At 39.3% G+C, this 27,705-nt stretch overlaps 1 protein-coding gene across 4 annotated transcripts in view; it reads right to left on the bottom strand.

Moving 5' to 3' along the window:
• snx14 (sorting nexin 14) overlaps positions 1 to 27,705 on the bottom strand; it is a 187,031-nt gene that overhangs the window by 56,020 nt on the left and 103,306 nt on the right. For 2 of the 4 annotated variants that reach the window (XM_028797482.2, XM_051925279.1), the window contains 3 exons: positions 23,952 to 24,084; positions 18,912 to 19,092; positions 12,586 to 12,669 (listed from right to left, as the gene is read on the bottom strand). In XM_028797482.2, coding sequence (XP_028653315.2) covers positions 12,586 to 12,669; positions 18,912 to 19,092; positions 23,952 to 24,084 — 398 coding nt within the window. Of the gene's footprint in view, positions 1 to 12,585; positions 12,670 to 18,911; positions 19,093 to 23,951; positions 24,085 to 25,799; positions 25,956 to 27,705 lie in introns of all 4 variants that reach the window. The other 2 variants (XM_051925277.1, XM_051925278.1) reach the window with 2 other exon arrangements.

Below are 27,705 nucleotides of genomic sequence, written 5' to 3'. Positions count from 1 at the left end.
CTATAAATGTCTACAAATGTGGATCATCCTATAAACCTTGAAATCTAATAAATTTCGTATTTTTAATTGTGCTTTAAAGAACCCCACCAAGTCAGACTCCCTGTCACTCTTAATTTTTTCCTTCCTGGTGATATAAATGGCCAGCTTAGCTTGGCCCAATAAAAAATTTGCTAATCTGCCAACATTCTTTTTTGCTCTCACATTAGCACAACCATATATAAAAACCTGACTGGTAAAATAAACACCCAAAACATTAAAAGCACTGCCAAGTACAGATAAAAGACGATAAATCCTAAAACAGTAAAGAAAACAGTGAAAAACGGTCTCTCTCTGTTGGCAAAAAGGACACAACATCTGAGATGTTGGAGTTAATTAAAGACAAAAAAGAGTTAACTGTCATAATCCCATGAACAATTCTCCATTGCAATTGCAGATCGCCAGTTCTCTTATTCAATGGTGGACTGTACAGACTTTCCCAAATGGGGCCGACACCCTCCACCCCTCCCAGTTTATCCCTCCAGGGCGTATCTGGGTATCTGCATAGTTGGGACTGGTATCGAGCTTGGACACACACTTTATATAGCTCCTTCCCTTCCGCAGAGTCAAAAGGAAGATATTTAGTTCTTCTCCTGCTGTCTTCCTCAATCATGTTCTCATTGGCATTAATTAACAAATTTGGAAACGCAGACAAAGGCTCTGGATAATCTGTAGCTTTGAAAAAGTCTTTCAAGAAATCCTTAGCTGTTGAAGGTATATTCAAAAAGATCTGCCGCAAAAATCTTTCTGCTGTGCGCACAGAGCTCAGTCACCGCCTCTGTGCTTAGCCAACTGAGTAGCTGTGGTTGAATCAAATTTTTAATTTGTAGAATACCATCCCTGATCAGGCGTTGTTTCAGAGATGCTTCCCATTCCAAAAAAAACTAATCAACTCCCTTTGCACTTCAGTAATCAGGTCAGGTGGGGGTTCCAGGCATGCCAACCTGTGCCATAGAGCAGATGCAACAAGGTTGTTTATGATTAGCATCCGTCCTCTATATGATTGTTGGGAAAGTAGCCATCTCCAGTGTTGTAAACGGTTTCTGACCTTTTCTGCAATGCCTTCCCAGTTCTTAATGTCACTGTTTATGCCTCCTAGATGTAATCCCAGGTATTTAATTCCATCTCTTGTCCATTTCAGTCCAGATAGCAATGAAGGAAAAGGATCCATCCAGTTACCCAATAGTACCGCAGAGCTCTTGGTCCAATTTATTTTAGCTGATGATACTTTTTGGAACTCATCCAGCACAGATACCAGCCCATCCACATGTTGTTGTTTTGCAACTAATACTACAAGATCATCTGCATATGCTGAGACCTTCAAAGGCACTGAACACTCAGTCCACCCACCACTTTCCTTAATTTGATCAGCAGGGGTTCTATAGCCAGGGCATACAACATGCCAGACAAGGAGCAACCCTGTCTAATCCCTCTATCTACTTTGAACGGAGCGCTCAGCCCACCATTGATTTTCAGTACACCCTGAATGTCACTATAGAGTACCTGAACCATGGAAACAAAGCAGGGTGGGAAACCAAATCCCAAAGGTACTGGTGCTCCACCCGATCAAAAGCCTTTCTCCTGATCCAAGGAAATTAGACCACCGTGTAATCCAAACAGTTAGCAGATGTCAAATGTATCCCTGATAAAAAATGTTGTCATATATTGTCCTGTTTGGTACACAGTAACTCTGATCAGGGTGAATGACATGCCCCAACACCTCCTTCATTCTCGTAGCCAACACTTTAGAAAATATTTTATAGTCAGTACAAAGCAAGGCTACTGTCCTCCAGTTCTTAATATTACAGAGATCACCTTTTTTTGGAATGAGGGCAACAACAGCTCTTCTACAGCTGAAGGGGAGGAGACCTTTATCTAAGCACTCTTGAAGAACCGCAAGTAGGTCTGGTCCGTTCAACTCCCAAAACAACCTGTAGAATTCGACAGTAAGTCCATCAATACCTGGAGCTTTCCCGGTGTTTAAACTTGCCAATGCCCGTGAGAGTTCTTCAAGGGTAAGCCCTCTCTGTAAAGCTGGTAACTCCTCCTCTGGCACCTGCGGCAGCCCCTTAGTAAAACCCGAACAAGCAGTGTCCTGTTCCACCAGCTCAGATGAGAAAAGTTTTGAATAAAAATCAACAGCAAATGCCCTAATTTGAGAAGAGCTTGTCATCTCACTTCCAGAGGGGTCACACAAACAACGAATCATTCTGCTTTGGCCCTGTTTTCTTTTCAGCCCAAAAAAGTACTTGGTTGGAGCATCACACTCAGTTTCTGCTTGAAAACTGGCTCTAACCAAAGCACCTTGGACTTTATGATCAGTCAGGTGTGCGAGGGCAGCCTTTCTCACTTTCAACATGTCCAGGTTCTCATTGCCCTTAGAGGAGTCAAAGTCCTGCTGGAGTGCTGTTATCTCTTCCTCCAGTGCTTTCATAGAATCATTCAAACTCCTTGTGACATTCAGAGTATACTGCCGACAGAACTGGTGAATCTGCACTTTACCAACATCCCACCACTGACCCAGAGAAGAGAACTGACATATCCTTTCCCGCCACTGTGTCCAAAAGTACCTAAAACAATTTTTAAAATGGGAGTCCTGACATAAAAGCTCATTAAAATGCCAATGAGAGCTCTTTGACTTTAAAGATGACATAAGAACATTGCAGATAACTAATGCATGATCAGAAAGACTTGTTTGCACAATGACACATGAATTAAAACGGTTAAGATGATGGTTAAAAGTATAAAACCGATCAAGCCTGGCAAGTGAAAGAGTGCCACCTCGCACCTGTGCCCATGTGTACTGCCTGTCTCCCCCATTCAGGGCCCTCCACACATCCTTCAATTCATATCGCTCAATGAGCGCTTTCAGCTCTCTGGCAGATTAACTGCATCATTAAGGGTGCAGTTAAAATCCCCACCTAAAAACACACATTCATCCGGGTCACACTCTGATAAAATATGCTCAAGACATTTAAAAAAGCGCACTCTTTCACTGCCAATTGTTGGAGCATAAACGTTAATAAAAACCAACCGGCTGTTGTCCAAGTCAACCTTTACTTTAAGCAGCCGCCCTCTTATCACTTCGTAGGCAGACACTGATGTCGGACACACTTGTTTAGATATACCAATGGCAGCACCAAAGCTGCGTGTTGACCTGTGACTAAAAAAACATCTCCTCCCCAGCATTTCTGCCACTCAATTTCAACAGCATTTTCGCTGTGCGTCTCCTGCAGGTAAGCCACTGTCAGATGCTTCCCTCTTAGGAAGTTGCACACTTTCGCTATCTTGAGAGGGCTCTTACAAATGGCAACATTAAGACTCCCAATTTTAAAATCGTACATTGGTAAAATTGATAATGGAACTAAAAAAACGATATAATACCATTAAGTAATATAAAAAATGCTGAATTTTGAGCCATTATTAACAAGTTGTTAAATTAGCAGAGGTACGTAACTTTCTAAAAATACTTCTAAGCCTCCACCCCTCCTTGTCTGAAAAAACCTCAGTACCCGATCTTTGCTTCATTAACTGTTTAACGGAGAAAATAAATAATTTAACATCTGAAAAAAAGTTCTGTACATCCACTTTGTTTCCCCTTTGTTTCAATCAGAAAGGCTCTATTTCTGTAGAATCCATATCCTTCTTTGGTGTCCTGACTACTTTCTGACACAACAGAGGAATCAGTTAAATAACCGTCCTCCCCACCCTTCTGTGGTGTCCTGACTACTTTCTGGCACAACAGAGGAATCAGTTAAATAACCGTTCTCCCCACAATCTGAAACCGAGGACACTTCTGTGTCAACCACAGCTGCAGTCTCTTCAAAGCTTCTTTTTTTAGCAGCAACTTGCTCATCTTCCCCACAGTGACTTTTAACAGCCTTTGGTGTTTTGAAAGTACTGTCGAAGCCGATACATTCCATGTCCATATCACCCCATATGCTTGGGACCACTGATTCTGTAGCAGAGTCCGATACCTCCAAGACACCCGACTCATTAGCAGTGTTTTCAGACTCTAATACAGGTCCTGATTTCCATTATCCCTATTCAGTTTGGGATCGGCATTAAGCGAATCGCTGATCAATTGGACCAACGCAGTCTGATCGCTAGCAGCGTCTTCATTCTGAGCAACAGTGATCCCACCGCTACTTTCTGCCGTGATATTAACTGCAGACGCCTTCTCTGCCAAATCTGTCTGATCCCCAGGGCGGTTGGAGGTCTCATCTGTGGTCAGTTGTTTGCCTGATTCTGCAGCTTTAACAACATCTTTGCAATCTCTAGCTACATGGCCAGCTTTGCCACATTTAAAGCATTTCATTGGTTCCGAGGTGACAAAGATAACGTATTCATAATCGTCCACTCGGAAACTCAATGCTACGTTTAACTCCTCTGTTGTATTTTTTAAAATCATTAAAACTTGCCTCCGAAAAGACATCACATGCCTCAACTGGGGTGCTTTACATCCTAAAGGTATACGTTTAATCTGCGAAATTAACTGTCCATAGCGAGATAGCTCTCTTTCAAGGGTCTCGTTAGATAGAAAAGGAGGTACATTAGATAGGGTAATCTTTTTGCTGGAATTGTAAGAGGCATTATGGGAGTTAAAGTATCCTTTATAACAACTCCATTTTCTACCAATCTATGGACAAAATCCGTTATAGCAACAAACAACCACCGCACTGCTCACCCTTGAGGCTGAACAAACATTGTCACAGCCTATTACATTTCCTACAGCCAATACACATTCTTCCAGAGAACAGGTCGCTTCTGGCATTAGCTTCACTCTATGTTGTCAGGTGAGTTTTTCGAAATCACCGTTCCGAAAACTGACCCCTCCTGAGGAGGCCATTCTGGCCTTCCTCAGAATAAACCACTCCAACAAAAAGATAAACAGTCAAACACAGAATAACAAGTAAGAACAAAAAAGCAGGAAAAACAAACAGTAAAATCACAAACCTTCAAACTCTCCCGCTCTCACAGAGCTCCGCCCACTCACCACTCTCACGAAAGAAAGAAAGCAAGCAAGCTCTTCCAAGGGTTTGGCAACACTGCATACACTGGTTTTGGCAACACCATCCATCCATCCTCTTCCGCTTATCCGAGGTTGGGTTGCGGGGGCAGCAGCTTGAGCAGAGATACCCAGACCTCCCTCTCCCCGGCCACTTCTTTTAGCTCTTCCGGGGGAATCCCAAGGAGTTCCCAGGCCAGCCGAGAGACATAATCCCTCCAGCGTGTCCTGGGTTTTCCCTGGGGCCTCCTCCCGGTTAGATGTGCCCGGAACACCTCACCAGGGAGGCGTCCAGGAGGCATCCTGATCAGATGCCAGAGCCACCTCATCTGACTCCTCTCGATGCGGAGGAGCGGCGGCTCTACTCTGAGCCCCTCCCGGATGACTGAGCTTCTCACCCTATCTTTAAGGGAAAGCCCAGACACCGTGCGGAGGAAACTCATTTTAGCCGCTTGTATTCACAATCTCATTCTTTCGGTCACTACCCATAATTCATGACCATAGATGACAGTAGGAACATAGATCGACTGGTAAACTGAGAGCTTTGCCTTGCAGCTCAGCTCCTTTTTCACCACGACAGACCGATGCAGAGCCAGCATCACTGCGGATGCCGCACCAATCCACCTGTTGATCTCACGCTCCATTCTTCCCTCACTCGTGAACAAGATCCCAATATACCTGAACTCCTCCACTTGGGGCAGGATCTCGCTCCCAACCCTGAGAGGACACTCCACCCTTTTCCGGCTTAGGACCATGGTCTCGGATTTGGAGGTGCTGATTCCCATCCCAGCCACTTCACACTCAGCAGTGAACCGATCCAGAGAGAGCTGAAGATCACGGCCTGAAGAAGCAAACAGGACAACATCATCTGCAAAAAGCTCACCACCTATGGGAGGGGCCAAGGAGGTCGGGTGCAGTGTGAGTTGGGTGGTGGCCGAAGGCAGGGATCTTGGCGGTCCGATCCTTGGTTACAGAAGCTGGCTCTTGGGACGTGGAATGTCACCTCTCTGAAGAGGAAGGAGCCTGAGCTAGTGCGCGAGGTCGAGAGGTTCTGGCTAGATATAGTCGGACTCACCTCGACGCACAGCTTGGACTCTGGAACCAATCTCCTTGAGAGGAAATGGACTCTCTACCACTCTGGAGTTGCCCCCGGTGAGAGGTGCCGAGCAGGTGTGGGCATACTTATTGCCACCCAAATTGGAGCTTGTTCATTGGGGTTCACCCCGGAAGAAGAGAGGGTAGTGTGTCCTAGCTGTTGTTTGCCCGTATGCACCGAACAGCAGTTTGGAGTACCCACCCTTTATGGAGTCCCTGGAGAGGGTGCTAGAGGGCATACCTTCTGGGGACCACCCCGTTCTGCTGGGAGACTTCAATGCTCACGTGGGCAATGACACCGACACCTGGAAGGGTGTGATTGGGAGGAATGGCCCCCCCAATCTGAACGCGAGCGGTGTTTTATTATTGGACTTCTATGCTCGTCACGAATTGTCCATAATGAACACCATGTTCAAGCATAGGGGTGTTCATATGTGCACTTGGCACCAGGACACCCTAGGCCTCAGTTCGATGATCGACTTTGTGGTCATGTCTTGGACACTCGGGTGAAGAGAGGGGCGGAGCTGTCAACTGATCACCACCTGGTGGTGAGTAGGCTTCGATTGTTGGGGAGGATGCCGGTCAGGCCTGGTAGGCCCAAACATGTTGTGAGGGTCTGCTGGGAACGTCTGGCAGAGCACCCTGTCAGAAGTAGCTTCAACTCCCACCTCCGGCAGAACTTCGACCACCTCCCGAGGGAGGTGGGAGACATTGAGTCTGAATGGGCCATGTTCCGTGCCTCTATTGTTGAGGCGGCTGACCGGAGCTGTGGCCATAAGGTGGTCGATGCTTGTCGTGGCGGAAATCCCCGAACCTGTTGGTGGATACCGGCGGTGAGGGATGCCGTCAAGCTGAAGAAGGAGTCCTACAGGACCCTTTTGTCCTGTGGGACTCGAGGCAGCTGATAGGTAAAGGCAGGCCAAGCAGAATGTGGCTTTGGTGGTTGCTGAGGCAAAAACTCGGCGTGGGAGGAGTTTGGGGAGGCCATGGAGAACGACTTTCGGACGGCTTCGAGGAGATTCTGGTCCACCATCTGGCATCTCAGGAGGGGGAAGCAGTGCAGTGTCAACTGTATATGGTGTTGTGGGTCGGTGGGGGGAGTACTTCGAAGATCTCCTCAATCCCACTAACATGCCTTCCAATGAGGAAGCAGAGCCTGGTGACTCAGAAGTGGGCTACCCCATCTCTGGGACTGAGGTCGCCGAGGTGGCCAAAAAACTCCTTGGTGGCAGGGCCCCGGGGGTGGATGAGATATGCCCAGAGTTACTCAAGGCTCTGGATGTTGTAGGACTGTCTTGGTTGACACACCTCTGCAACATTGCATAGACATCAGGGACAGTGCCTCTGGATTGGGAGACCGGGGTGGTGGTTCCCCTCTTTAACACTAGAATTACCAAAGTCTACGAAAAAACTCGTAGATCCGGCCCACCTTAAAACTGTTCTCACCTCTCTTTTGTCTTCTAAATGTGCCGATTAAGACGAGCCAGCAAGCAGCCGGCTATTCCATCCCCCACCGTCGCAGAACGTTCACTAAGTTTTCCCAGCTCATGCCTTGTTTGATTATCTGGGAGTGACTAAACTGCTAGAGTTTTAGAGTGGAAATAATAGATCGTTATTTGGAACACACGCATTTCATGTGTGTTCCGTTTCTACAGTAATCTGTGTAAACACATTTTTAAAACAGAAACATTTTTCATATTTTAGTAGTAAATGACAAAATGTAGGCATAAACTATATAATATATGATGCCTTAAGTCCAAAGATCAAGTAAACACTTTCACAACAGGTTAAAGAAAAAACAACAGTTTCCGTAGAGTAATGGTAACATTTGCTGAGTTGTAATCAAATGTCCCCGGTGTAATCAAGAGTCCCCGGTTCGATCCTGACTCACTCCTATATTTGCTGTTTTCAGTAATGAGCTGCTTTTATTGTTAATACTAGCAAAATACCCGCGCTTCGCAGCGGAGAAGTAGTCTGTTAAAGAGGTTATGAAAAAGTAAAGGAAACATTTTAAAAATAACGTAACATGATTGTCAATGTAATTGTGTTGTCATTGTTATGAGTGTTGCTGTCATATATATATACATATACACACACATATACACACATATACAGATATATTATATATACATATACACATATATTTTTTATATATATATATATATATATATATATATATATATATATATATATATATATATATATATATATATATACACATACATACATACATACATACATATACACACATAGATGCACTTACAATAACATAGAAATCAATATAAACAACATTAACATCATTATCATATGAGAATATGAAGTAATATATAAGAAGCACATTTCATATAAATATAAATAATTAAACAGTAAAATCTTCTTGTATAATTTGCTACCGTGGCTTTTAGTTGGTCTGTCCAGGATATTTAAATCACCTGTAGCTTGCAAACTGTTTCACCTATTGACTTGAAATGTGGTACACATATAATACGTCACGTCTGCTATCCGCTTTATGGGTGATGATTGTATTACTCTTTTTATGTTTATTTTATTTTGGAATCAACTCCTATCTGCGCACACCAGGGCGGCCGTGGGCAGATGCGTATGGTGTATTCACTCCATGTTATCGTGCATTGCGCTGTCACTGGTATTTTGATAAAAGAATTTAAACAATATATAAGAAGCGTATAAATTATTAAACAGTAAAACATTAACATTTAAGAAGTAAAGTTACATTGAGTACTACTGCAGTGCCTTCGGGTATACCTCATTTTTTCTTTGCCCATTACATGCTTAAATGTATACATTTTTTGGTGTACCTACCCGAGAACACGCGACATATAACCGACCGTGGGAGAAGCATGGATTTTAAAGAAGCGTTGAGTTCATCTGCTGGTCTCCCTCGTGGAATAACTGGTAATGTTTCACTAAAATCTACAGCGAGTAAAACGACATTACCTCCTTTTTTTTTTGTACGATCTCTGAGATGTTGCTTTTTTCGGTTCAAGGCTTCATAAGCTCTTTTATGTTCCATGGTGTACTTAATAAGTACTAATTATCCCAAACCATCATCTTTGAATGTTGCAAGACTTTCGCCTTGTATGTAGATCGGGGTAATTACATTCATTGCATTCCTAGTCTGAATCACAATCTGATTGTATGGGTGGTTACCTGGCCATGTAGGGTTGCCACCCGTCCTTTAAAATACGGAATCGTGCCGCGTTTGACAATGAAATTGCGCGTCCCGTTTTGAATCAATACTGGACGGGATTTATCCCGTATTTTTGTAATCATTTTTTTTTTTAAAGCAGCGTCTCATGCAAATCATCCCACACGCATTTTATGAAGATGCCTCCTTTCCTACTTTTGATTGGGTAATACTTGATGTCATCGTTAGTTTGATTGGTGTTTTTAACTGTCCAGTGAGGAGGGCGTGTCTTTTAAGTACAGTCTGCAAAGTGTTGGCACTGAGATGTGGCGTCAGCGCCATACTTGAAGCCCCTAACGTTGCGGTGAGCAAGTCGGCTAACATCCGCCATGTGCCGTCTTTCAGTTGCGAGAAGCAGATCATAGAATGGTTGAAACTGTTGCCCCTAACGTTGCGCCACGGCGTGTGGTTCGTTTATACCTCGTGTCTTCTCATTAAACTTTTATCTCGCGAATATGTTATTGCAATCCGCAGCGGGAGCGTTTCTATAAACTTTATTTAAACTTACGTTTTACACCGTGGTTTGTTTCCCTTATGAACATGCTTGTATGCTTAACTCGCTCCGTTCTCAATTGTTTAATTAATTTTTTGCTCTTCGCTGTTTGCGGCTGTTCCTCCATTTCCCCCTACTTCGTTCTTTTATCTCGCGAATATGTTATTGCAATCCTTAACGGGAGCGTTTCAATAAACTGATTGAAAATAGTTTTGTATTTACCTTTTTAGTAAAAGGCGAGCTTTTAAGCCTGAGAAATCACCCCGTAAATGCACACGTTTAATTGGACATGTGTTAATATGTATGGTTACACAGTATTAAAAGACAGTGAACAACGTCAGTTACCTTTGTTCCCGCGTTTGATAAAAGGTGAGCTTTTAAGCCTGAGAAATCACCCCGTAAATGCACACGTTTAATTGCACATGTGTTAATATGTATGCTTACACAGTATTAAAAGACAGTCAAAAATTAACGTCATTTACCTTCGTTCCCGCGTGCGACTCGTGCTGTAAATCTCTTCCTTGTTTTTAGTTCACGTGATTACGTAGGAGGCGTGATGACGCGATACGTGACTCCGCCTCCTCCATTACAGTGTATGGACAAAAAATATGTTCCAGTTATGACCATTACGCTTTGAATTTCGAAATGAAACCTGCCTAACTTTTGTAAGTAAGCTGTAAGGAATGAGCCTGCCAAATTTCAGCCTTCTACCTACACGGAAAGTTGGAGAATTAGTGATGAGTGAGTCAGTGAGTGAGTGAGTCAGTCAGTGAGGGCTTTGCCTTTTATTAGTATAGATTATACAGTACACACATACACTTGGTTTGCGTCTCTAACACACGGTGTACATTTACAGGACTTGTAAAAGCTTCCGTTTTTTTTTCTTCACTTTTATTCTCTCTCAATCACGATCACGATACATACTAAGTCGCGGATAGTTGACACAGACTGCTTAGCCAATTAGTGCACAGCAGGCCTGTTACACCTTACAGACCCGAGTTCGATTCCCTGCTGGAAAGAAAGTGTTATTTTTTTTTCTTTTTAACCATATAAAGTAGTATGCACTGTCAGTCAGTCAGATCGTTGTATTTTCATGTGGGATGCTCCTTTTAAAATATTATTTTTAACAATTGAGACTGCAATTAACATGAACAAGTGTCTTTATAACTGTTATTATATAATATATATATAAAAACAGCTAAGGGGATAGATAAATATCCGAATAAATAACATGCGAGCTGATTTATTTACTTATCTTCCTACAGCATAAAGTCACAAGTGAACTGTTGAGCTTCCTTTGTTTGATCGTCAAGGGCATGCTCACAAATTACACGTGTAATGCCACGAAAAATACCTGCTGACACTTTAGTACGCGAGCAATGGTACGAGAATGCAGTTAGACTTTTTTTGGGCACATACACCATGCTAGTGTTTAGATCTGGACAGTGTAGCGTTGGCGAGCTCTGTAAGCTGTGCTGTTTCTTTGAAGACAGGTGACTAGCAGGATGACGCCGGACTTTTGCCTTTACGCCTGGTGCAGCTGCGTTGTTCTTTTATGTGAGTCGACATTTCTTGCGGGGAGGGCTTCTGTTTTCTCCGATCTGAGTTCACCTCTGTTATTGCGCGTCTTTATTTGAAAACAGCAGTGTCAGATCAGGGCGAGCGTGAACGCTAACTTTGACAAGCACTATAAATTTACAGCGGTTGTTACAGACGTAAATCAAATGTATGTTTTTATTGTATAATATTAACAATAACAGCAGCTCTCTACTCAAAATGGCAAACTTGAGAAGCTGCTAGCATCGAACCCAGAAGCTCTTTTAACAAGCAAAACAAGAAAAAGGTACTAGAATCAAGCAAAATTATCTGCCAACATAGTGAGAAAGTTTAACTTGTTAACTTGTTAAATTTTCTAAAAATGAGATTATATATCTTACACATACAAATCTACTCAAGTCAGTTATTCTTAAAATAAGAAAAACAAGATCTACTATCTCTTTTCAAGATTGTCTGGCTTGTTAAGATTTCATTTTTTACAGTGCACCTTTAGCAGGGTCCTGGAAGGTGCATGGGAGTTTGCCCAACCAGTCTACATGTGTTTTGTGAACTTGGAAAAGGCATTCGACCATGTCCCTCTGGGAATCCTGTGGGGGGTACACCGAGAGTATGGGGTACCGGACTCCCTGATAAGGGCTGTTCGGTCCCTGAATAATCTGTGTCAGAGCTTGGTCTGCATTGCCAGCAGTAAGTCGAACCCGTTTCCAGTGAGAGTTGGACTCCGCCAGGGCTGCCCTTTGTCACCGATTCTGTTCATAACTTTTATGGACAGAATTTCTAGGTGCAGCCAGGGCGTTGAGGGGGTCCGCTTTGGTGGACTCAGGATTGGGTCACTGCTTTTTGCAGATGATGTTGACCTGTTTGCTTCATCAGGCCGTGATCTTCAGTTCTCTCTGGATCGGTTTGCAGCTGAGAGTTTTGGCAACACATTTCTCAGAAATGGGTCAGGATTAAAATAAATGAAGGAAAACTGACTTTTGTAAATGCAACATGTCTAAACACAATTAAAGATAAGACACAGATACATACTTTAAGGTAAACTCTGTTACTCAGTGAGACAGATAATTAGTAAATCAGAAAGGAAGCTTTAACATGTGGTTCAGAACAAACTTAAAGGAAACTTCAAACACTTTAAAAAGGTGTGATACTTGACGACTAGAAAGAAGAAAGTGCTTCTGGGTTTATATTTACCATGAAATTCAGTCAGTTTGGACTCCAGAACATAGAACTCAAGGTATCTTCTGTACACAGACCAGTGTTCAGTTTCATGACCTACTAAACAATAAAAAAAATTAATAATAATAAGAGTAATACACTTTATCTATATAGCAATTTTCTTTTGCTCAAAGTGCTTAGTTCTCCGAAGGTTTCACACTGTCCATATATGAAGATGAAGAAAGCTGCAGGTACAAGGAGAATTCCCAACTGTATCTGCAAAGCACATGCTATTGGATGGGAGATCTTTTGTGACATATTCAGTTCATCAACAACTCCTTTAAGAAAACCAACACTGTTCCAGTTCAAAAGAAATCTACAATCAAATGCTTGAATAGCCTGAGACATTGATTCTTATAATCATGATGTACTTTATCATTGCCTGTGTCAAATCCAGCATACCAATTATACTGAACTAACATACATTTGCCCACTGTGCATCACTAGTCCACCTTGACTAAAATAATGCTTATGTAACATTGCTGTTTACTGGCTTTAGCTAGGCATTCAATGCTATTATCATCCTAAAGTAAGTACAAAAGGTCAGTGCCCTTAGACTGAAAACCACCCAGTGTAAATGCATTCAGGACTTGCTGACAATGAGAACTTATACTATAAGGCCTCTGAAACACAGATTTAACAGGCTCACTTTAAAAACTGAATCATCAAAGTGCTTTGTACTCAGTCCGTTGTGGTTTTCCTTTTTCACTATGTTGCCAAATTTGACAAAATTTCCATCATTAATTTGGTGGATGACACAAAAGAAGTTGGTTAGTTTTCCAGCATTGACAAAACACCCCACAAGATTTATGATTGTTTTTAAATCATTTTTCTGTGTTATGGGCTTATTAAGAAGTTTCCTCTCTGTATCTTCCCTAATTTCTATAGCTGCACAACTATAAACTGACTAGCTGTGCCATGAATGGACACTGATTACAATTTTGACATATTGTATAACATTAATGAAGTTATTATTATATTTCAAGTTAATTTAGTTATTTTCCACCACACTTCCCAGCAACACCATTCTCTTTATTTTTCATGTGCACTATCATTTTGTGCATAGCCATAGTGCATTTGTTATGCTTGTGACTGGAAATCAATTCTGACAATATGCAGCCTCTTTACATTATGTTAATCCCGGAAAAACGTGCCAAAAAGGTTTAATTTTTTCAAAAAGAAAAGCCATGTCTAGTGTCCACTGCTGTACTGATACAGATTTAGTACATGCTCTTCATGTGATGTTTCTTTGCAGAATTTTCTGATATATTTTTTGTTTCACGTATACAGTAATCCCTCCTCCATCGCGGGGGTTGCGTTCCAGAGCCACCCGCGAAATAAGAAAATCTGCGAAGTAGAAACCATATGTTTATATGGTTATTTTTATATTGTCATGCTTGGGTCACAGATTTGCGCAGAAACACAGGAGGTTGTAGAGAGACAGGAACGTTATTCAAACACTGCAAACAAACATTTGTCTCTTTTTCAAAAGTTTAAACTGTGCTCCATGACAAGACAGAGATGACAGTTCTGTCTCACAATTAAAAGAATGCAAACATATCTTCCTCTTCTAAGGAGTGCGCGTCAGGAGAGAGAGGAAAGGAAACAAATCAATAGGGCTGTTTGGCTTTTAAGTATGCAAAGCACTGCCGGTACAAAAATGTTGAAGGCGGCAGCTCACAACCCCTCCGTCAGGAGCAGGGAGAGAGAGAGAGAGAGAGAGAGACAGAGAAAAACAAAGTCAAAAATCAATACGTGCCCTTCGAGCTTTTAAGTATGCGAAGCACCGTGCAGCATGTCGCTTCAGGAAGCAGCTGCACAGAAGATAGCAACGTGAAGATAATCTTTCAGCATTTTTAGACGAGCGTCCATATTGTCTAGGTGTGCGAACAGCCCCCTGCTCACACCCCCTACGTCAGGATCAGAGAAAGTCAGCGCAAGAGAGAGAGAGAGAAAAGTGAGTTGGGTAGCTTCTCAGCCATCTGCCAATAGCGTCCCTTGTATGAAATCAACTGGGCAAATCAACTGAGGAAGCATGTACCAGAAGTTAAAAGACCCATTGTCCTCAGAAATCTGCGAACCAGCAAAAAATCCACGATATATATTTAAATATGCTTACATATAAAATCCGCGATAGAGTGAAGCCGTGAAAGGCGAAGCGCGATATAGCGAGGGATCACTGTATTCTAGGGTTGAATTTCAATGTCTGATCCACACAATAGATGTACCACTTGTGTTATTGCAGGGTACCACAGTGCAAGGACTAATGACTTCCATATTTCCTGTGACATTGACAGTTCTAACTTTGTGAACAGTGCTTAGGGGGCTAACATCTTTCTTGTCTTTGCACTTGATTGCAATTATTGTGCATTTATCGTTACAGACCTATCATTGCACCACGCACAAAAAAAATATTTTACTTCTGTGTTTGGTAATGGGGTCAATAATTTGCTATTGTGTTAAGTTCAGATTCTGATTCTAGGATGATGTTGAGAAAATGTTAAGTGAGCAGAAGATAAACTGATCACCAAAAAGCATAAAGTTAAAGATGACACATTTTAAAAAATATTTTAAGCAAGATTACATTTTTATTTCCGTCATTCACAGGTACAAAATACCAAAATTAAAGCCTGAAACAAATATTTGAGCACTTGACATGGTCAGTACTTAGTAACACACACTGTGGCAAGTATCACAGCTTGGAAAAGCATTCTGTAGCCAGCTAAGAGTCTTTCTCTTCTTGGGGTATTTACGAGCGTTTGTCCTTGCAAAAAGGCTTCTAATTCTCCAAGCTTCTTGGGCCACCTTGCACACACTGCTCTTTGGAGATTTATCCACTGATGTTTAGGTCAGGGGACTGTGAGGGCCATGGCAAAACCTTCAAGTTGTACCTTTTGAGGTATTCCATTGAAGATTTTGAGGTGTGTTTCAGATCATTACCTTGATGTAGGACCTCTTTTTAACTTCAACTTTTTTTTTTTTTTTTTACAGATGGTGCAATGTTTGCTTCCAGAATTTGCTGGTATTTATTTGAATCCATTTTTCCCTCTACCAATGACATGTTTCCTGTGCCACTGGCTACAACACAAGCCCAAAGCAAAATCGATCCATCCCCATGAATAATAGTTGGAGAGGTGTACTTTTCCTGGAATTTGGCAACCTTTTTTCTCCAAACATACCTCTGCACATTGTTACCAAAAAGTTCTGTTTTGACTTCATCCGCTTGCTTCCAAAATGCATCAGGCTTGTTTAGATCTTCTTTTGCAAACTTCAGGCACTGAATTTTATGGCTAGAACGGAGGAAAGGTTTTCTTCTGCTGACTCTACCATGAAGTTCATACTTGTTCAGGTATCACTGCACAGTAGACAAGGGCACCACCACACCAGAGTCTGCTAAATCTTCTTGAAGGCCTTTTGCAGTCAAACATGGGTTTTTATTTGCCTTTCTATCAACCCAGTGAGCAGTTCTTTCAGAAAGTTTTCTTTGTCTTATAAACCAGCTTGACCTCCACCCTGTTAAATGCCACTCTTAACCTTAAGAACTGTGGAAAGAGCTGACTGAAAACACTCTGATATCTTCTTGTAACCTTCTTGTGCTTTGTGAGTATTACTTATTTTATTTTTCATAGTGCTAGGCAGCTGCTTAGAGAAGCCCGTGGCTGCTGATAGTTTGGAAACGGTTTGTGGAGTCAGAGAATTTATACAGCTTTGCAATTTGCATCACCTGGGGTTTACTAACAATGACTGTGAATAAGCCATAGCCATAACTTGCTAATTAAGGTCTGAGACATTGGTACAAGTAATCTGAAACCTCAAATATCTTGCCCAAATTTTTGCATGATACTGCTTTCATTTTTTCCACTGTACAATTGTACAAAACAAAAACAATACACTAATCTTGCATAAAACGCTAAAAAGATGTCATTTTTAACCAGTTTTCCTTTTTTTCCCCACTTTACAACACAAAAACAATACACTAATCTTGCATGAAACACTGAAAATAAATGTGTTATCTGTAACTTTATACCTTTGCTGATCAGTTCATTTTCTGCTCAGTTAACTATTTACAATAACAGACACTTTAAGCAAGGGTGTCCCATGGGTTGCTATATGGTATATAAGAAGTTGAACTTTTTCATATGCACTTCTTCAATAGGAATGGTGTACAGTGCTTTGATTTCATTAATTGCAAACATGACGTATTCTTCTCATTCTCAATTATCCAATTATATCAGCAACCAAACCTAGCTACAGGATTTCCAAAGACAAAATGTTTGTTTGTTTATTAGTTCATTCTCAACATACTCTAGACACTACTGTGCACGCTGGCTACAGAAACCATAAAGAGTCATTCACTACCTCTTGCTGTTAGAGTTGTCCTATAATGTAAGGTCAACTGGGTCATGCCTTTTGATCAACCAGCTTAATTATTATTTTTTTTTTTTAGCTTTAAAGAGATATGAAAATATCTCACAAGTTACAAGTAGACTGCAGAGTTTCCTGTTTGATCAACACAGGCAGTGCCATGCTGACACTTGCAATGGTACAAGAATGCAGTTAGACTTTTTTGGGCACGCTGACACTTGCAATGGTACAAGAATGCAGTTATACTTTTTTGGGCACATACACCGTCAGATCTAAACAGTAGCGTGGAGAGTCACTCGCATACTGGAGAATACAGTCAGACTTCTCTTTTTTTGGGCATATACACCATCAGATCTGAACAATAATGTGGAGAGTTGCTCACATACTGACGTGTCTATAGCTGAAAGTGGAAGCTTACGTTGCACTTGAGTAATTGATCTGTCCCTAAATAAGGAGTTGCATTACACATGTACTTTATCAACATGCTCATGTCAATCAAACACAGGAAGCTCTGCAGTCTACTTGTATCTTTATGCTGAAGGAAGATAAGTAAATAAATACAGATAAATAACATTTGATGTGGCTTTTAATATAAGTAACATATAAATGTTTTTCATATAAAGACCATCATGGAAGATAATCTCAACTCTGCACGATATACTGGTGAGCTCTGTAAGCCCTGCTGTTTCATTTAAGGAAACCTGTGGGGCAGAATGACTTGCAGGATGACGCCCAACCTCTTGCTGCATCCAAACGGTGCCATGTTTTGCCTTTATGCCTGGTGCGGCTGTGTTGTTCTTATGTGTGAGTGGACGTTTCCTGCGGGGAGGGCTTCTGTTCTCTTTCTCCGATGTAGAACCCTCATCCACATCTGAGTTCACCTCTGTTATAGCACGTCTTTATTTGAAAACAGCAGTGTCAGATCGGAAGGGGCGTGAATGTGACTGAGAGAATAAAACTGAATAAAATAAATAAATAAATAAAAAATAACTCTAAACTTTACAAGTACCATACAGGTGTTACAGACTCAAATCAAATGTACGTTTTCATTGTATAATAGTCACAATAAGTTAAGTCAAATTGCATACTTCACAAACACAGGACAGGACAGAAGTACACTTAACATAGAAATAGGTGCTGCTTCCTTTAATTGAAACTGACTGCAAAATTACAAATACAGTGTCAAAGGAACCACAGCAAACCTTGGAAGCATCAGGAACATGTCAGTAAGCAATCAAGCAAGGACTGCCAGTCCAAGATTGAGCACTTGCTAAAGCCTGAGAACTAAGTCATCAAACGGTCATGCAAATGTTTAGGATGCAAGATGAACAGGGGACAAACAGAGAAGGTGCAAGCTCCCAGTATAGGTCTCAAACCCACTCTTCTGAAGGTGGTGAGGAAGCAGCTCTAACCATTACTGTGCAGATGCAGTAATTTGTTTAACAAATTTATCCAAATACAACAGAAACATAAAATCCATGTAAACAATAATTGATAGGTGATTTAGACACTGAAGTAGAAAGAATAAAAAAAAAATACACAGAAGAAATGCTGCAAATCATTCCCTTTATAAAGTGCAGTCGACTGAAGAAACAGGAGAAAATATGGTAAGAGGCAGGCACTTCTTGAAACAGCATAATAAAGAAAACTTCATGATGCTTGACAGAAGCATAACACATGACATCTGGACAGTCTTTCAGAAAATAAATGAAACAAAAATATATATCTATATATTGTATCTATTCATGCCACATGTTTATAAACTGCAGTTTGTAAAAGCCTCAGATAAATGGCAAATGTAACATAAGGATGTAATAGAAAAATAACACTTGTCATAAAAGCTCAACTATTGTATCAAGACAAATATTTTAATCCAATGAAGTAATGTAAACTTTACTTGTAGCCTACTAGTAAACAGAATATAATATTGCATTTACCTGCTTTCCTGTCATTTCTCTCTACATCAATGCAAAACACTGGAATTCTTTCTTTCTTGATGTCATCAAAGTCCACATATGGAATGGTTATCTTCCAAGCACAAAGGTTACGAGGAGTGCTAGGGGTGCTTATAGCCTCTACAGGTGAGTCATCTTCAAGCACCATTATTGCTTCTTCAACCTGCAACAAAGCAAAATTGTACAATAACTGATTTAAAATACAGTAGATTAAAGGAAAAGTTCGGTATTTTTAAAATAAAAATTATTTCTTCACAACAGTATACATTAATTTGACACATGAAATTTTGTTCTAAAGTGAAGTATATTTTGTAAATTTTAAAAAATAAACTGGCCACCTCTTTCATTTTACAATGGAGATAATGGGTACCAGGTACCAATGTGTTTAAATACATAAAATTGAAAAACGTACCAAATACTTCTCACATCCAGAGTAAACCAGAAATTATACATTTTATCACAGATTCTTGGTACTATTTTCTTGAGCAGTTATTGTTTGTTCTGGAGTGGCTTGTAACAACAGACAGAAGAGCGCTTAAATCAGATGATCATTTTTTCCTAAACAGTGCCTACATCTAGTATATTCTGTCTTATATGATATACATTTTTGAAAGAGCCAAGCCACCTGCACATCACACTTCCTGCAGTGTATCAGGTGCACGCACAATAAAGAAAATATTTAGAAAATGAACAAGGAAGAATGTGATAGAGCCCAACCACAAAGAAACAGTCTGGATCACCACAAACTAGTTATCAGTTTTTAACTTATGAAGAGTCACTCTTGCTGAGGATATGGCAACAAAAGAACCCAGGACATTTTTCAGTGAGAAACCTCAATGACACTCACTGATACCAACAAATCAGAAAACACAAGGAGAGACCATGCAAGTTTCATGTAGACCATGGCACTGTGAGGCAGGAACGACATTTCTGCACTACCAATTTGCCTGTGCTAAAACATCTATACTAAACATGAACCTGATTAAAATTAAATGTATACCTAAAATGCCTGTTCAGTTCTTGTACCTTGATTGTAATCTTTCTTTTGCTAGACACTGAGGCACATGTGTGCATTATCATTTTAGTGCAAGTGGGCAATATCTTTGTGAAATAACAAACAATCATAAGCGTGACTTTTTTAAGTGATTATTGCCTAGTTGTCTACAGAACAGAGTCAACAATTCATATCTGGGCATAATCATTCAATTTCAATAACTGTGCTCGGCGAGGACTTTGAAAGGTGAATCCATGCCTTGCACCCTGAAAGGTTGTTTTGAAGGAAGAAATGCAGAGAAATGAAGTGCATAGCCAGTCTATTTTAAAAATAGCAAAATCTTATAAATTTATGTTGCCTTTTGCTTTTTTCTTTCTTAAAAAGACATGGATATGCTGTTTTGCCAAATATGTGTGATCTCAAGACGTGGATCAATCCTTGACAATATTTTTGGCTTGAAAAATTGATGTACTCGATAGGGCTGAAAGCTTTTTTCATGTTGGGACCCTGGTATGCATTAGCTCCATTATGAAGGAAAAAACAGGCTGGTTATTTTTGTAAATTTATAATATATGCTTCACTTTAGAACACAATGTAATGTAGCAAATAAGTATACAGAATAACCATGAAGAACTATGTTTAACTTTAAAAATACCAAACGTATGTCTTAAGTAAAATACATAAGTCTATCTCTTATTAAAAATAAATCATATAAGATGGAGCTATGCCTTTTTTATTCATTTTCAGAAATTTTTTTGAACGATTTTTGCTATAATGACAAGTATGGTACATAAAATATTTTAATAATTACAATTTCAAGACTGAACTCTGCTTCTGGCAAAAACAACTCTTTCAGTTTTAGGTATATTGTCAAGACTGGAAGGCATTAAACCTATGGCACCATTAAGGTAAAAATACTTATAATTTTAGATGACTTGAAACCATAGTTAAGACTTCTAATTGTAGCTGAAAACATGCCCAATTTGTAGTAGTACTTTCTACCTAACTGAGTGGCAAGGTCCCAATCTATAATAAAATCCTCAATTTCAAGATGTATTTAAATTTGCATAGATATCATGCTGCATTTCCTGCATGTCAAAAAGGACACATTTACAGTACAAAGTATTCACTAAATAGGAACCATAAGGATGTTGTGTGTTACTTTTATTCTAAAGTACAGTTAGGTCCATAAATATTTAGACAGAGACAACTTTTTCTAATTTTGGTTCTGTACATTACCACAATGAATTTTAAATGAAACAACTCAGATGCAGTTGAAGTGCAGACTTTCAGCTTTAATTCAGTGGGGTGAACAAAACGATTGCATAAAAATGTGAGGCAACTAAAGCCTTTTTAAAGAAACTAGTCGCATGCATTGCTCAGATGTGATTTTGGCTCATTCTTCCACAAAAACTGTCTTCAAATTTTGAAGGTTACAGGGGCATCTTCTATGATCTCTGACCTTCTGTTCTTTCCATAGATTTTCAATTGCATTCAATTGGGCCATTCTAGCAGTTTTATTATATTATATTCTCTGAAACCAATTAAGACTTTCCTTGGCTGTGTGTTTGGGATCGTTGTCTTGCTGAAATGTCCACCCTCGTTTCATCTTCAGCATCCTGGTAGATGGCAACAGATTCTTATCAAGAATGTCCCGGTACATTTCTCCATTCATTCTTCCTTCAATTATATGAGGTCTGCCAGTATCATAAGTTGAGAAACAGCCCCACACCTTGATGATGTGCAGTGCCATGTCTCCTCCAAACATGGTGTGTACAATGACATCCAAAGAGTTAAATTTTGGTCTCATCTGACCAGACTACATTCTCCCAGTATTTCACTGGCTTGTCCAAATGTTGTGCAGCAAACTTTAAACGATGCTTCTTCTTCAGCAGTGGAGTCTTGCGCAGTGAGCGTGCATAGAGGCCATAGCAGTTGAGTGCATTACTTATTGTTTTCTTTGAAACAACTGTACTTGCTAATTTCAGGTCTTTCTGAAGCTCTCTGCAAGTGGTCCTTGGCTCTTGGACAACTCTTCTGATTATTCTATTGACTCCTCTGTCAGAAATCTTGTGAGGAGCACCTGGTCGTGGCCGCTTTATGGTGAAATAACTTTCCACATAGCATTATGGCCCCAATGGTGCTCACTGGAAAATTCAGAAGTTTAAAAATAAGTCTGTAACCAATGCCATTAGTATGTTTTGCAACAATAAAGTTGCAAAGGTCATGACAGGGCTCCTTGCTTTTTACCCATCATGAGATGCTTCTTTTGTACACCTTGATAATGAGAAACCTTTTTATAGGCCATCAATTAAGATAAAACCAGCTGATTAATTGACACTGATAGGGCGCCAGGATCACTTTCTAAATACTGACAGATTTCAGCTGGTTTCTTGGCTTTCCATGCCTTTTTGCACCTCCTTATCTTTATGTGTTCAATACTTTTTTCCCTGTGTCATTCCACTTTATTGCACATAACTTAATTCATGGACTTATTTGTTTGGATTTCTTTGTATATGTGGATTACTTGGGTTGTTACCGACATGTGGTCAAAATTTAATGTCAATAGCCCCATTAGAAATATATTTATTGATGAAAACGTTGACGGGTACAATACTTATTTTTCCTGCTGTATAAAGCAAAAAACTTAAAAAGAAAGAAAAGCTCTGACTTGGCTGTCACATTCACAGTGAGGCATTATGCAGACATATTGCTGTTGGAATAAAGAAGGCCCAGTAGCATTTCTTGACACACTTCTGCTGACCCATTATCTGGCTGAAAGCGAACAGTATTAGTGTATTAGAGAGAGGATGTGAAGCATTGTTCATAATGGCAGTTTTGTTGTAATTCTCTCCTTCGCTACTACTATAGAGAATTTAAATCTATGTATCAAAGTAATCTCAATCAAATTAAAGTGAAACATGTTGTAATAGCTAGCTTTAGGGCATTTAAGAGATAATTATTAAAGGCTCATGCCTGTACTTTTTATTCTTCTAAATAACTAGAAAACCACTAATATTTATCAACCCAAGACTAGGAACTAATTAAGTGAATATGATAAGGTGATTAGATGATGGTCACCACCTGTGCCAGGTGGCAAGTGTGTCCTTCGAGTCAAGATAATAGTGGCGAGAGATGGATAGAAAGTAATTATACATAATGAGCATAAGGAAATGTTGGTAGAAAAAGAAAACCAACAGGATGAGGGAGATGTGTCTTTGGGGTCAGACAGTAATGAACAATGTACAAAGCAAGGTTGTTTAGTGATAGGAATTGTAATAAATATGAGGGCAGTCTGGACTAAGGGGCTCACTGCATTGAGCCGAGACTGCTTTGTGCTCTATGGTATAAAGTCTTATTCTGATTGCTAATCCAAAACCTCTGAGTGTTTTCTTTTGGATGAGAACGAGTTTTTCTCCACGACACTACCTCCAGGGTGCCCACGGTGCATCATATAACTAAGCTTGCCCTTTAAATCAGATTGATATGAAGGATGTCACTTCCCACATTCACCTAAGGAAAAAGAGCCTGATATGCCCTGCCCTTATATACAGTAGTTCCTCTGTGTTCTGAGATCAGTCCAACCTGTTGCTAATGTGGACCCCAAGTACTTGTCGGAGTGGATGATCTCTACATCCACTCCCTGAAAAGTGATTGGATACAGAGGATCCTTGGTGCAGCAAAAGTCAATAACAATTGCAACAGTAGTCAGTGTGTGCCACATAGGGGTTTTTCAAAACTTCATACAAGTCATCCATAAAATGTCTTGGATGAAACACAACTGAATGCATCACTCTGTATCACTGCTTTTTCATTTAAGAATAAAAATATCATTATGTATTTCATTTTTGTTGCATTAACTTATGGGATGGAATGAAAAGAGATAACTGGATTTTTATTGTATTTCTGAAAGATAACAGAGGACCTGTGTAGAAACAATTCAGACATGTTATCAAAACACAGTTGTCAAATATATGTATGTTAAAAAAAACACACAATACCCATCCTCTCTTTTATACCAAACTTACCAAGTCATCATCCCCTTCTGACAGACCATAGGATGGAAGCATGGCTCCTTCTAGAGTTGTACTTTTAAAGACACCCTTAATTTTATTACCAATTCTGCTTATGCCAAAAGATTCTCCACGTTTAGTAGTACTCCTAAAATGATTCCCAAAAAAATACACACAAAATAATTACTGAAAATGCTGCTATACTGAAATGGGACATTCAAAGCAAAGATGTTAGTAATGAAAGATGTGTTATATATATTATGTTTTTAAATACTTAAAAAGTAAGTATGAGCTGGTAGGTGAGACTTACCTGATGTTGATTCAATGCAAATTCAATTCCATGCATTTACAAAATGTAAATATTGACCTTAATATATGGTTGAAAAATGTATAATTTACCATCAAATACACTTAGTCATGCACATTTTTGTGCTGGTTAATTTATTTATCTAGCTTTCTCATAAAGTGTAAACCATGTTTGTAATATTAACTGTGCCCAAAAATGTCTTGGTTCTGAAATGTTTATAAAACAAGAAAACTGAGGTACTGTTATCCATTACTCTTTAAATATCAATTTTTAGTGTACATTCTTTTCTGTATAAAATACTCCTTGTATTTAAAAAACTACGTTGACACTGAATAATCTGACATATTTAAATGAACATCAGAAAAATCAGTTCTGTTCTCAAATTCTTGTTATAGAAACTATATCCTTATATCTTTCCCTACTAAACATTATTTGTTTACCTCCTGTGTTATTAATCACATTTTAATTTAATTCATATTATTTAAGAAAGCAACCTGAGCAGCACAAATTAAGAATTTATGACCTGAATAGAAAGAAGCAAAAAAAACCCCAGAAACTTGGCACCTATCCATTTCAAAAGTAATATGTAAAAAATGTAACAAATATTGCTTATGTTTTTCAAAGAGTAAGGAATGACAGAGATCAGAGGATTTCAGAAATTTTCAACAGCACAATCTTATCAATACATTTATTTCCTATTAAAGAAAACAGTTCTGGCTTGATACATTTCAAAAAGTACAAGATTTATTCAGTTGAGTAAACTAAAGAAATAACTTGAAAATCTGAATACAGCAAATTATGAAACTTAACACTATATCAGTTCATGTTGATTTACAGCAGGATGAATTGAAAAGTTAATTGATTTAGTCAGGGAAGCTTAGTAAGTCTCTGATAAGGACTTGTGACTTAAAGTCTTCAAGGTTGTCTGCTAAAATAAATGGCTTCTGAAAAAATATACTTAACCAAGCATTAATGTTCTATAAAATTATATAATATTTCTTTATTTAGTAGAAGAGAATGTGCCTTTAAACCTAAAAAAATACCTTTATTTCTAAAAAAAAAAACCACGTAAAACAATTCAAAATACAGGATTACGTTCAGCACTAGTGGTATTTAAAAAATATAGAAACGCTCAAAGGCCTTATGCACGATCAATGAAAAATGCTTAAAACATTCTCTAGTTGACCTAGGTAGAGTATGATCCTGTCCTGCATCACTTCTTCCCACTTATTGAATACTAATCATTTATTTTACATTTTAAAAATGGCCATTGTTAATATTTCACAATATGAATAATACTGAAAATAAACTGAGAACTGTATTATGGTGCAACTTATAATAAGATAATAATTTACAATTAAATAAAGTCAGCACACTGCTCTAAAACGTGTAACACAAACATATATAAAATAAACAACAGCTTTATAAAATGTTAGATGAAAACAGTGGAGCATGCTTAAGCAAACACAAAAACACACAGAATTATGTGGGGACCTATTACAAAGTACCATGCAGGATTAAAACAGGCACATGGTTTGTAAAGGACCCTGACTTACTTTAAAGTAGCAGGGAGAGAAGGAAAAATGCCAGATGGGAGTGTTAGAATTGACTGGACATGAGGGAAAACAGATGCAGATGATGACCCTGGTTTCATGGTGGCTTGTGCTATGGATGAACATTCGAGGCACCCCTGCATATAATCCTTTTCAGTGCTAATGTTTTTTCAGAAAAAAAAAACACAAAAACACAGATATCCAGCGCAGTGCCCATTTGTGAAAAATGACAAACAGATATTAGGTCAAAAGACTGCATCTGCAAAGCAGGGGTGCTCAAGCAGCCAGTAACAATTTAGCAGTTGTTCTATTTTTTTTCTCTTCCATAAATCATGCTGCCATTAAGTATTAATACTGCCTTAATAACAAAGAGGGCTTATAAAGATAATATATTTGGAACTTAAGCTATAATAAATTATAAGATTTCATTTTCTTCTTTCATCTCAATTTTTACTTTCAAATTATATCTTACATAAATAGAACTGAATACAAAGTCAAACAAATTGACACAGGAAATTTAGGTTAACAAATTTCTGGAACTCTTCCTAAAGATGAACAAACAACCAGTGCCAAATATACAGTAAAGATTATACACTATATATTACACCGAATAAGCTTTTATTCTAATACAATTATCTCCTAAAACAAGTACTGTATTATTGAACAACAAACACTCTTTTATTTGTGAAACAGTTGTCATATTACTGGATTGATTTATCTCTGCCTGGCACTTGAAGCAGCCTCATCTAGAATGGATAAAAACAGGATGGTAAAGGTATTGGGTGGGATCCTGGACAATTTCTCTGTGCTCGTTGATATCCCCAGGTTTATGTTTTTTAACTGCTATCTTCAACTTAACCGTATATATCCAATAAGTGTGAAAGGTAATGTAAAATGCTGCATTGAGTAAATCATTTCTTTGTTCATGTCAAGATAGTAACAGGCTATAACATCCATCTGCAAAATACTTAGTTTTCTAGCTGAGGCAACCAGGTTTATATTCAGAATACCCAGGTAATTAACATAGTTTACAATGTCATTGACCTTAACAATGATTCAGGCAACAGTAAAATGCCCCAACAGCAACAATGACACACCAAAATATTTTACAGAATATTTCTTTAATCTTATTCTGATGGCCAACTCTAACTAGTGTTGATATGGTAGACCCTAGACCCTATCATTGTGCATGGTGACAAAATGAAATAATGCTCTCCTGCTAGTTTTTAAGATTTTACACTTACTGATTTTTGCCTTAATAGTGCTAAATGGAAAGTGTAGTATGTAAGTACTCCTGTATTAGTTACCAGCTTGGTAAAAACTAACAATAACATGTCTCTATTGGGGCGGCACGGTGGCGCAGTGGGTAGCGCTGCTGCCTCGCAGTTAAGAGACCTGGGTTCACTTCCCGGGTCCTCTCTGCATAGAGTTTGCTTGTTCTCCCCGTGTCTGCGTGGGTTTCCTCCAGGTGCTCCGGTTTCCTCCCACAGTCCAAAGACATGCAGGTTAGGTGGATTGGAGATTCCAAATTGTCCCTAGTGTGTGCTTGGTGTGTGGGTATGTGTGTATGTGTGCGCCCTGCAGTGGGCTGAGATTGGCTCCAACACACCCCCGTGACCCTGTAGTTCGTATATAGCGGGTTGGATAATGGATGGATGTCTCTATTGATATGTCAGTTATATGACTTTCCCACAAAGATTTTTCTTTCATTGCATTTCTTTCATTTTTACACTAAGGTTAAATAGCACGTCCAAAAAACAAATTACTTAGTATTGAATTCTGCTTCAACGGTTTTATGGGTGATTAAATTTGCTGAACTTTATTTAAATTGAATAAAAGAAACAAGGATCCTATAATCTATTTATTGTATACACCTTATTTTGTTCCACTTTATAAAGTATAATAACAA

The sequence above is a fragment of the Erpetoichthys calabaricus genome, chromosome 3 (assembly GCF_900747795.2).
Source record: "Erpetoichthys calabaricus chromosome 3, fErpCal1.3, whole genome shotgun sequence".
In the NCBI taxonomy this organism is placed as follows: Eukaryota; Metazoa; Chordata; class Cladistia; order Polypteriformes; family Polypteridae; genus Erpetoichthys; species Erpetoichthys calabaricus.
Note: the sequence above shows the minus strand (reverse complement) of the source record. Positions and strands in the feature narration are given on the sequence as shown.